General features: G+C 37.6%; 1 protein-coding gene across 1 annotated transcript in view; it reads right to left on the bottom strand.

Annotated features, from left to right (window-relative positions):
- The window catches only part of LOC133646090 (low-density lipoprotein receptor-related protein 1-like), a 64988-nt gene extending 53955 nt beyond the window's left edge, over positions 1 to 11033 (bottom strand). The window contains exon 1 of the mRNA XM_062041088.1: positions 10960 to 11033. Within this exon, the coding sequence (XP_061897072.1) occupies positions 10960 to 11033 (74 nt within the window). The remainder of the gene's footprint in view (positions 1 to 10959) is intronic.
- Between the last annotated feature and the right edge of the window lie 1597 nt (positions 11034 to 12630).

Here is a 12630-nt window from a genome sequence, read left to right as displayed (position 1 = left end):
GCTACAATATTCACCCCCGCTTCCCCCTACCCCCCCCCCCCCCCCCCCACCTCAACCGTGCCCACCTCAACCTCCTCATGCTCTCTCAGGGAGAGCATGTTCCAAATTCCAAGCTGCTGTTTTGAGGCATGTTAAAAAAAAGAATGCACTTTGTGACTTCAATAATAAATAACTTGAGTTGATTTATTTTGGAAAACCTTGTTACATTGTTTAATGCATTCAGCAGGGCATCACAACAAAATTAGGCATAATAATGTGTTAATTCCACGACTGAATATATCGGTATTGGTTGATATCTGTATTGGTAATTAAGGGTTGGACAATATCGGAATATTGGATATCGGCAAAAAAGCCATTATCGGACATCTCTAAAAAATGTCGATACCAGTACCCTTAAAACGATACCGATACCAACTGAGTACTTCATTCGATATTAATCATGTGAAAAGAATGCTATGCGTTGAGTAATTTTCACCACTCCTCCCCATTCAAGATTTTTACACAAATACATTTTGGAAAGTGCTAAAATTTTTATTAAATAACTGTACAAACATGTACAACAAAGTATTATTTCGGCTTTGTAATTAGCGAGCAAGCTAAGCTAGCGTTAACTCACATGCCTATGACATGCCCAAAACGATTTACTTGACAATACATGTTTTAACACACAAATGATGAGTACTGTTAACATAGTAACCATTTATATATCCCCTTAAGTTATCGACGGTTGAGCAGTGTCCTGCTGAGATGACGACGACGATGCTTTTTAAACAGTACAGTTCTCCACCCTTAAGTTTGCTCCGTGCCTGATGAGGTGTTTAATCATATTGCTAGTATTCCCCGTTTTCCCTTTAATAATCTTGCCGCATTGTATGCATTTATTTGTACCCGGCGCCAAAAGCGTGTAATACAACCATACCTTTGACCCTTTTGCTGCCGGCATCTCGGAATGATGACCAGCCAATTCTGCACTGCTTCAACCCGCTTTACCGCCATCCAAACTATTGTTGTTGCAGTGGTGGACCAATCACATGGCGCATTGGCCGGCTCGTGTCCTCCATCCACCAGCACCACCACCCAATGCAGGACAAGGTGCTGGACATGGAGCTCACTAGAGCTGCCTGTCTTTCACCATACAGGGATGATTTGTTTTAACCACGATTTGATTAACGTGGACCCCGACTTAAACAAGTTAAAAAACGTATTCAGGTGTTACCATTTAGTGGTCAATTGTACGGAATATGTACTGTACTGTGCAATCTACTAATAAAAGTCTCAATCAATCAATCAAAATTGAATCGAAGAACACTTGCAGTGATAGGCTGCGAGCAAAACCATAGAAACAGTAATTTTTTCTTGATCTGGATACAAAAAGAACCGATTGCGGGTATCGTTTGACAGACGCAGTTTCGATACTACTTGGTATCGGGTTGTTTCGATACCCAGCCCTACAGAACAGTGATCAGCCTTGATAGATCACACTGCACATGCGAAATTATATTATTTGTTCATCTTCTCCTCCCAGTATTGTAGGGGTTCTGTTGATATTCTGCATATTCATGAAGACAGGCACGCTAAATTGATTGCGCTACTTACTCTGCGCACCTAAATATCCATATTGTAGTGCTAGTAAGACACAGTATCCAAACAATTTAGCATGAAATGATAAAGTTACAAAATTGTAAAATCCATTCAACTGATCTGATTGGATTGATTGATTGATTGATTGATTGATTGATTGATTGATTGATTGATTGAAACTTTTATTAGTAGATTGCACAGTACAGTACATATTCCGTACAATTGACCACTAAATGGTAACACCCGAATACGTTTTTCAACTTGTTTAAGTCGGGGTCCACGTTAATCAATTCATGGTACAAATATATACTATCAGCATAATACAGTCATCACACAAGTTAATCATCAGTGTATATACATTGAATTATTTACATTATTTACAATCCGGGGGGTGGGATGTGGGGGAGGAGGGGGGGGGGGGGTTTGGTTGATATCAGCACTTTCTGATCTGATCTGTTTGTCTCAAAGTTTTATTGATTATATGGCAATGACTTGGAATGAAGTTTGTTCGTTAAAAACCTTTGGTGTAGTTAAGCTACTTCTGTCATTTTATTGTAGCTTTGCTTAGCTACATTTCTCTGGTGGGTTGCTTCAATGAAGTGAAGCTACGTTTAATGTAGAATACCTTGTAGCATAGCTTACTACATTGTCCGGGGCGCCTGCCCAACACTGAATGTAGGGTACCTACGCCAAGGCTCAGACTGACAGAAAAGCAAGTGACGAGATAGGGAGGCAGAGTATAGAATTAGTTAAAGATGTCCGATAATGGCTTTTTTGCCGATATTGTCCAACTCTTAATTACCGATTCCGATATCAACCGATACCGATATATACAGTCGTGGAATTAACACATTATTATGCCTAATTTTGTTGTGATGCCCCGCTGGATGCATTAAACAATGTAACTTTACCATGAATTGATTAACGTGGACCCCGACTTAAACAAGTTGAAAAACTTATTCGGGTGTTACCATTTAGTGGTCAATTGTACGGAATATGCACTGTACTGTGCAATCTACTAATACAAGTTTCAATCAATCAATCAAAAACAAGGTTTTCCAAAATAAGAGAACAACTTCAACTCTAGTTATGGAAAAAAGTGCCAACATGGCACTGCCGTATTTATTATTGAAGTCACAAAGTGCATTATTTTTTTTAACATGCCTCAAAACAGCTTGGAATTTGGGACATGCTCTCCCTGAGAAAATCCTGATACCCACTACAACTATGGGAAATACTATACTTTGACTTTCACAAAGTGCATTATTATTATTATTTTTTAAACATGCCTCAAAACAACAGCTACAAAAACAATGAAGACACACAGCTTCAGTCCAGAGTATACTAGACTAGAGCATACTTGCCAACCTTGAGACCTCCGAATTCGGGAGATTGGGGGGGCGGCGGGGTTGAGGTGGGGGTGGGCGGGGTTGGGGGGTGGGGTTTGGTGGTAGCGGGGGGTGTATATTGTAGCGTCCCGGAAGAGTTAGTGCTGCAAGGGTTTCTGGGTATTTGTCCTGTTGTGTTTATGTTGTGTTACGGTGCGGATGTTCTCCCGAAATGTGTTTGTCATTCTTGTTTGGTGTGGGTTCACAGTGTGGCGCATATTTGTAACAGTGTTAAAGTTGTTTATACCTTCACCCTCAGTGTGACCTGTATGGCTGTTGACCAAGTATGATTGCATTCACTTGTGTGTGTGTGTGTGTAAAAGCCGCATATGTTATGTGACCGGGCCGGCACGCAAAGGCAGTGCCTTTAAGGTTTATTGCGCTCTGTACTTCTCCCTACGTCCTTGTACACAGCGGCGTTTTAAAAAGTCATAAATTTTACTTTTTGAAACCGATACCGATAACTTTGGAACAGATACCGATAATTTTATGTATTACATTTTAAAGCATTTATCGGCTTCTCTAGAATTAGTAGCAATAAGTGAGGAAAATGTTATTGAAAAAATAATATAATAAATAGGCAGTAAGCGGGGAAAATTTCATAAACATTCAATTTACAATAAAATAAAACAATAATAGGAAACATTTATAAATAATATCATACAGAATCAAATATAACATAATAAATAGGCAGTAAGTGGAGAAAACTACATACAAATATAATTTTAAATAAAATATAATATTTAAAATAAATATTTAAAGCGAGAAAGAGAGAGCACTAAAGGGCTGGATCAGACCTGCTGGTGGAAAATTAGATACCCGCTGACATGTTTAATTCATCATCATAATACCAGGAAGCGCAAAAAAACCTTGACGAGTCAAATTAATGTTCTAAAAATAACCTCTACGTAGCTTGTCGCACATCCGTCAGAGCTGTTGATCAACTTTGTGAACTTACTGGCTCTACCCTAACAAACAATGATGTCAAAATGCAACCTAAAAAATCCACTGCATTAATTACCTGGGCCAGGATGTTTTTTTTCTTTTTTTTTTCTTTTTTCATTAAATCAACATAGAAAAAACACAATATACACTTTCAACTAGTGCGTCAACCCAAAAAACCTCCCTCCGCATTCACAATTCAAAGGGGTTGTTTCTTTCTGCTACCAATATTCTGGTTCCCACAACATGGACAACACGTCTGCAAGGGACACAGTCCCTGAAGCACACATGATTGTATGTGCTGCTGCTCCACTAACATTTTCATTAATTACTATTTTCTATGTAATTATTTTTATATTTTTTTACTTTCTTTTTTATCCAAGATAATGTTTATTTATTTATCTTTTTTTTTTTTTTTTAAAAAGGACCTTATCTTCACCAGACCAGGTTGTCAATGAAATTAGATTTGTTTAAAGGGTTTTTAAAACCAGGTCCAGTCCAGATAATGTCCAAGTCGGGCTCAGCAACACACACCTTCATTCATGTACACTGAAAAAAAAAAATTAGGGAACACAACAGATTGCATATAATTTATAAACAAAATTACATTTTCACAATAAGAATTTATGTACAGTCCAGATTATGTCCAGGTCACTCAAATTTGGGAACACAACAGATAGCATATAACCTATGAACATAATTAGACTTTCAAAATAAGCATTTGAGGACTTCCCATCTTTTTTTATGTTTTTTGGCATCAATATCAACCATGTAACTTTCTAAAGTTAAAAAATACTGAATAAATGTTTTAAAGAAAATAATACTATGTGAATATCTGTTTTTGGCCTTAAAAATAAACCTTTTACCAAGTACTATATTTAAATTGATTAAATCATGATTGTCAATGAACTCTCCTAAAATAACAGAAACCACATCAAGCTTCATAAACAAACCAATCCTTAAACACATTTTTTCAGGCCAGGATGTTTGTTTGTCGGTTAACTAGTTGGCTAGTTAGTCAGCAATAGGGTTGTACGGTATACCGGTACTAGTACAGTACCGCAATACTAATTATTCATATTCGGTACTATACCGCCTCTGAAAAGTACCCGTCCCTCCCCCCCTCCCTTTTTTTTAACGGGCATGACGGCGCGTCGTCGTCACGTAATGTCATTGCTAGTTTTACGAGCAGAGGAGCATGTTCGGCAGCGCACAATCACAGAGTACTTACAAGCAGACACAGTGTGTAGACAGAAAAGGGAGAACGGACGAATTTTGGCTTAAAAACTAACGATAAAGGTGAAGTTATAACACTGAAATGCCCTCAGGAAGAGGTGCTTTAAGACATGGCTAGCTAGCTAGCAGCTAAAGTACCTCCGCATTCGGTACGGTTTTAGCCACTTCTATATCACTAATCCTCGCCTCCGTGGCGACAAATAAAGTAAGTTTCTTACAAGTATCATCCCTGCAGGACGAGGAGTAGCTAAACATGCTTCACTACACACCGTAGCTCACCGGCGTCACAATGTAAACAAACGCCATGGGTGGATCTACACCCGACATCCACTTGATGATACCAAGTACAGGAGTGTATCTAGTTGATACTACTATGATTATATCAATATTTTTTAAGATCACAAAATATTTTTTCGTATTTTTAAAATGTATATTATGTTGATAAAGGAAATACGTCACTGGACACACAAGGACTTTAATTATGACCATTGTATGATCTTGTAACTACTTGGTATCGGATTGATACCCAAATTTGTGGTATCATCCAAAACTAATGTAAAGCATCCAAGCAACAGAAGAATAAGTGATTATTACATTTTAACAGAAGTGTAGATAGAACATGTTAAAAGAGAAAGTAAGCAGATATTAACAGTAAATGAACAGGTAGATTACTCCCACTTGTCCTTAATAATGTTGATAAAATAATAGAATGATAAATGACACAATATGTTACTGCATATGTCAGCAGACTAATTAGGAGCTTTTGTTTGTTTAATTACTACTAAAAGACAAGTTGTCTTGTATGTTCACTATTTTATTTAAGGAGAAACTTGCAATAGAAACTTATGTTTAATGTACCGTAAGATTTTTTTTGTTAAAATAAAGCCAATAATGCAATTTTTTGTGGTCCCCTGTATTTAGAAAAGTATCAAAGTATAGAAAAGTATCAAAATATATTTTGGTACCGGGACAACCCTAGTCAGCAACATAGCTCAAAAAGTTGTGGGCGGATTTTGGTTAAACTTTCAGGAAATTTCAGAAATGGGATAAGAAACAAGTCATTAGATTTGGGGGTGATCCGGATGTCCGTCTGGATTTAGGATTGTCTTAATAGATGCTTTACTATTGGTAAATGTGGCCATGTGGAGGTCTATGCCCTCCGAGTGCTTTTCTAGTTGTCTGTTTCTTACATTGAAATTGTGTCTGCCACACCCTGTTTGAAAGAATATAGTCTGGTGTCTGTTTTTACCCATGTTGAGGGTCAGTTCCTGTCAAGCGCTCTTATTTGCTGGGTTCCACTTCCTGTTACCTTTGTTATGCGGCACCTTTACTTTGCTTGCCAGTGCAACTGTTCTCATTTTGCGATCATGTCCATTTGGATTCAACAGTTGCTGCTGGCTGTTGGTGGAACATTACTTTTGAATGCGTGCTCTGCTTCACATTTGTAAACTGTTGCTGCCTTCCAGTATTCCGTTACGTTTACTTTCAAGCCGGTTTAGTTTTGTTTTGTATTGCATTGCTTTTCCTATGCTTCAAGTGCACTCACAGCTGCCCTCGTCTTTTGTTTTGTCATTGATTAAACTTAATCGCCTGCCGTCCTCCACTAGATAGTCGCATTGAGTTTGAGTTTATTTCGAATATGCGTGCATACAACATGATGCATCACAATTTCCAGTTTCTCTTTTCAACATGTTCGAAAAGGAGTAGGAAGAAGCAGAGCTTATTTAATCCTACCCCTTTTCTTTTACATAACAGTTGCTAAAACTTTTGTTCACTTCCTGTTCACAAAATACTCCATAAATCAGGGGTGTCCAAAGTGTGGCCCGGGGGCCATTTGCGGCCCGCAGCTAATTGTTTACCGGCCCGCCACACATTCTGCAAAAATTTCAAAATTGATAATATTGCAAGAATTTAAAAAAAACATTTAAAAAAAGTGTAATGAGGTGAAATCTAACAAGAAAAAGTTGCAATGTTGACACAAAGCTGCCATGCAGGCTGTTTTTTTTCTTTTGTCTTTGTTTATTTTTCTTTTTTTTGCCATTGCTAAAAAAAAAAAAAAGACTAAGAATCTCTGTTATAATGAATTATTACTTAAAAAATATCACTTTAAAATGTTTTATGTGGAAAAAATATTGCATATATTGTGTGGTTGCCATAAAAAAACCTCAAAGTTTTATTTGACAAAAGAGCATAATACAAACAAAATAATAGTTCAAACGAAAAATCGACAGATATATCTGAAGTTGATCTCGTAAATTAAGTGTTAAAAGTAAAATAAAACTAATAAAAATGTATCACTTTATGAGTGGGGGACCTTTTGGATCCCAAATATATTTAGTAGGATTTTATTCAACATTTCACTGTGATTACTCAAAAATATGAAATAATTAAAATCAATGGTGTCCTGCATTATTGATCTTTTAGGGCTCTAATTACTAAATACTGCATACTTCAGTTTTACTATAAAAAACAAAGTTGTCTTTGACAGAAAAGGCATAAAACCTTTTTTTTTTTACTTTATATCAACCTGAAGTTGATATAGAGATTTACTGTAAGCGTTAAATAAAAAATAGTAATAATTTGACTTATTTTTTACATTTTAATGACTGAGACCCTTTATGGTCCCCGGGAGCCCTAAAGGTTAAAAAAAAAATCCATATATTTTGTTAAGGTTTGAAAATGAAAAATATCAAAATGGCCCCCGCATGCTTAAATTTTTCCGTGTGCGGCCCTCCGTGGAAAAAGTTTGGACACCCCTGCCATAAGTAATCACAATAAAAATAAATAAATAATACTCGGTGAAGTAAGTTACATTTCATATGGTGACATGAGTAAGATTATTTTGAAAATTAATGGATGGATGAAATACATTCAGAATGTTTATCATGGTTCTTCTTCTTTGTACTTTGTAAACACTTTAAAGGCCTACTGAAATGATTTTTTTTAATTCAAACGGGAATAGCAGATCCATTCTATGTGTCATACTTGATCATTTCGCGATATTGCCATATTTTTGCTGAAAGGATTTAGTAGAGAACATCGACGATAAAGTTCGCAACTTTTGCTCGCTGATAAAAAAAGCCTTGCCTGTACCGGAAGTAGCGTGACGTCACAGGAGCTAGTATTCCTCACAATTCCCCATTGTTTACAATGGAGCGAGAGGGATTCGGACCGAGAAAGTGATGATTACCCCATTAATTTGAGCGAGGATGAAAGATTTGTAGATGAGGAACGTTACAGTGAACGACTTGAGAGGCAGTGATGGACGTATCATTTTTCGCTCTGACCGTAACTTAGGTACAAGCTGGCTCATTGGATTCCACACTCTCCTTTTTATATTGTGGATCACGGATTTGTATTTTAAACCACCTGGGATACTATATCCTCTTGAAAATGAGAGTCGAGAACGCGAAATGGACATTCAGTGCCTTTTATCTCCACGATAATACATCGGCGAAATGCTTTAGCTACGAGCTAACGTGATAGCATCGTGCTTTAACTGCATATAGAAACAAAAAAAATAAACCCCTGACTGGAAGGATAGATAGAAAATCAACAATACTATTAAACCGTGGACATGTAAATACACGGTTAATGCTTTCCAGGCTGGCGAAGGTTAACAATGCTGTGCTAACGACGCCATTGAAGCTAACTTAGCAACTTAGCAACCAGACCTCACAGAACTATGTACTCTCTCCTTTTTCTATTGTGAATCACGGATTTGTATTTTAAACCACCTCGGATACTATATCCTCTTGAAAATGAGAGTCGAGCACGCGAAATGGACATTTAAAGTGACTTATCTCCAAGACAATACATCGGTGACACACTTAGCTACTGAGCTAGCGCGATAGCATCGTTCTCAGATGAAGATAGAAACAAAATAAATAAACCCCTGACTGGAAGGATAGATAGAAAATCAACAATACTATTAAACCGTGGACATGTAACTACACGGTTAATGCTTTCCAGGCTGGCGAAGGTTAACAATGCTGTGCTAACGACGCCATTGAAGCTAACTTAGCAACTTAGCAACCAGACCTCACAGAACTATGTACTCTCTCCTTTTTCTATTGTGAATCACGGATTTGTATTTTAAACCACCTCGGATACTATATCCTCTTGAAAATGAGAGTCGAGCACGCAAAATGGACATTTAAAGTGACTTATCTCCAAGACAATACATCGGTGACACACTTAGCTACTGAGCTAGCGCGTAGCATCGTTCTCAAATGAAGATAGAAACCCATCAACGGCCGTGCTCACCTGCATTCCAGCGATCAACGGCACGACGAAGGACTTCATCCGTGGGTTTGGCGGCAAGCATCGGCTAGGCGTAGTAAGTAGTCCTTGTTGTGTTGCTTTAAGTATTGTAATGCCCCGCAGTGGAGAAGGAGTCACACAGACGAGGAAGCGCTGCTCAATCGCTTTATTAAAAAGCGGTAACTGGTTGTAGTTCAAAAAGTAACGCACACACATACACGAGCTGCTGTTAGCCAAAACTCACGCTCACACACACAAGTTCTCCGCCAACTCACTCGCGCATGCGAGTTCCCCAAACCCTTAAAGACAGTACACTAATGCAAATATCACAGATATTACAGTATTGTACTTAGCCGCTAAGACACCGATCGATCCCACCTACAACGTTCTTCTTTGCAGTCTCCATTGTTCATTAAACAAATTGCAAAAGATTCACCAACACAGATGTCCAGAATAATGTGGAATTTTGTCGAAGAAAACAAGAGGCTTTTCTATCGGGTCCGATGGGGTCCAACCACTTCCGTTGCTTTTGTGACGTCACGCGCATAAATCATATCCAAAGGAGTTTTTCAACCGGAAGTGTGGCGGAAATTTTAAAATTGCACTTTATAAGTTAACCCGGCCGTATTGGCATGTGTTGCAATGTTAAGATTTCATCATTGATATATAAACTATCAGACTGCGTGGTTGGTAGTAGTGGGTTTCAGTAGGCCTTTAAGTTTGAAGAGTTTCTTGAAGTGGATCATATTAGTACATTGTTTGATTTCTTTGCTTAATCCATTCCATAATTTAATTCCACATACTGATATACTGAAGGTCTTAAGTAAAATGTTTTAAATTAAATTTTTCTCTAAGATTATATTTGTCCTCTTTTTTTTTTTTAGAAGAATTGTTGTATATTCTTGGGTAGCAGGTTATAGTTTGCTTTGTGTATAATTTCAGCTGTTTGCACATTCACTATGTCGTGGAATTTCAGTATTTTCGATTCAATACATAAAGGATTTGTATGTTCTCTATATCCAACATTATGTATTATTCTAACTGATCTGTTTTGTAACACGGTTAATGAATGAAGTGTACCTTTGTAGTTATTTCCCCATATTTCTACACAATAACTCAGATATGGTAACACCAGTGAGCAGTAGAGAATAGGAAGTGATTTTTGGTCTAGAACATGTTTTGCTTTATTCATTATTGACGTGTTTCTTGCTACTTTATGTTGTATATTTTTGACATGAGATTTCCAGTTCAGTTTATCATCAATCATTATACCTAGAAATTTGGTTTCATTTACTCTTTCAATTTCTATTCCGTCTATTTGTATTTGTGTTTGACTGACTTCCTCTTCTACTGTCACCAAATAGCATTATTTTAGTTTTACTGAGATTGCATTGCCACAGTATCATGCAGCGTCAAAACAGACTTTGGTTTGCACGTCCAGTTTTCTCACTGCGCTCGCCCGCAAACATGTCATCACGTTTCATCATATTCTTCCTCGTGTGCGGCGCTCACAGTGGAACCCAACAACAAACAACAATTGCTCTCCCACCTCATCAGCCTCCTCCGCAGCACCGCATTGAGAACTACGTTGATTTCGCAGTGCATCTGATTGCGACGTGACATTGTTACGAATTTCAGCTTCATATCACAAACAAAACAAGATAGAAGAAAAACAACATCTGAATGTTTTCAAGGGGCAAAAATTTGCATCTTAATTTTGAACAACTCATGCTGAGTGTGCTCAACGGTTTAATGAAAATATGCTTCTGCTCATAAAATGACTTTATTATTGTATTTTGGTTTTGACATTTTTTCCGTATGAATTTATCATAAAATGTAACTTTACTTTCGTAAAAGTATGAGTTCATTCTCATAAAACAACATCCTCATGTTTTGTGATAACACAATATTTTTTTTGTCTGGTACGATGGAGTGAAGTGAATTATATTAATATAGCTCTTTTCTCCAGAGCGTTTTACATTGAGAAACCCGTTATCTACTAGGATGGCGGAAGCTGGATTCGAACCAGGAACCTTTAAGCTTCTGGTCAGCCACTCTACCATTTTAGCCTCGTCATATTAAGACTAAGACAAAGTAAGACTTTTCTTGTAATGTTATGATAGCCTTAATTGTTACATTACGACTTCATTCTAGTAAAATTGAGATAATCTCATTCAATCTCATTTTGGCAACTGAGCTGCCAATTTTTAACCGTAAAATCTATTGCTGTTGTTTTTAGAGTGCACTATTACAACCATATTCTCGTAAAATAATCACCTTTTTTGCTGCTCCTTTCTGTTAAATTTACAGTATTGCAATTTATTTGTGACGGGGGGGGGTCGCATAGTTATGCACTGGTCGTTTTCCCAAGATGCAGATGGACGTCAGGAAACTGAGTGCAGGTAAGAAAAAATATTTATTCTAATAAATAAATCAAGCAAGAATACAAAAAGGAAAAGCGTGCCGATTGCATGGGAAGCTAAGGCAAAAACTGGCACAGTAACAAAGAGCAAGAAATCAATGTAACTTGTTGCTTGAAGCAAACCAAACAGCCAGAGGCAGGAATAAATACCTCTCTGATTAGTGACCTGGAGCAGGTGAGTGTCCCGACTACTAACCAGAGGCAGGTGAACATAATCAGCACCCATGGTGTCAGGTTCAAACACTGATGACATCTATTAAACAAGACAAGAAGCAAGGAATTAAACAAAGACATAATTCAATTTGGCTCAATTGAGGAGAAATGTCTGGACCCACCACGCTCTGACGAAAGAGTGTACGCCTCCTCTTTTATTTGGACTTTCCCTGATTACATGGCAACAGCTGTTTCTAAGGGAGGGGGGTCGTAAACAGCCATCGCCTTTGGATACAAAACAGTTCAAAGAAAAGGTCATAAAACAGTTCAAAGGGGAGTCAGGCCCTGCTTCCTCTCCGCTTTGTAGATCTCGGGTCAAGACAAAATCTTCCTGTGGATTACAATAGAAGAAAGAAACCAATGTCTTAATGTCGCTTCCCATCCTACACAGTGGAGTTTTACAAGCCTTTTGATTGGTAAGATCAAAGACAACTTTTGTCCTCTCGCCGGGAACTCATGGCCACACAAAGTGTTGATACAATTATTCTGACACATGGCAACTAGGAACACAAACAGGAGTGCTGAAAAAAAACAAGGTAATCCTAAATTTAAAAACATGATCCGGGCAGCGGATCATCCCATTAT

Source organism: Entelurus aequoreus, linkage group LG01 (assembly GCF_033978785.1).
Source record: "Entelurus aequoreus isolate RoL-2023_Sb linkage group LG01, RoL_Eaeq_v1.1, whole genome shotgun sequence".
Taxonomy (NCBI): Eukaryota; Metazoa; Chordata; class Actinopteri; order Syngnathiformes; family Syngnathidae; genus Entelurus; species Entelurus aequoreus.
Note: the sequence above shows the minus strand (reverse complement) of the source record. Positions and strands in the feature narration are given on the sequence as shown.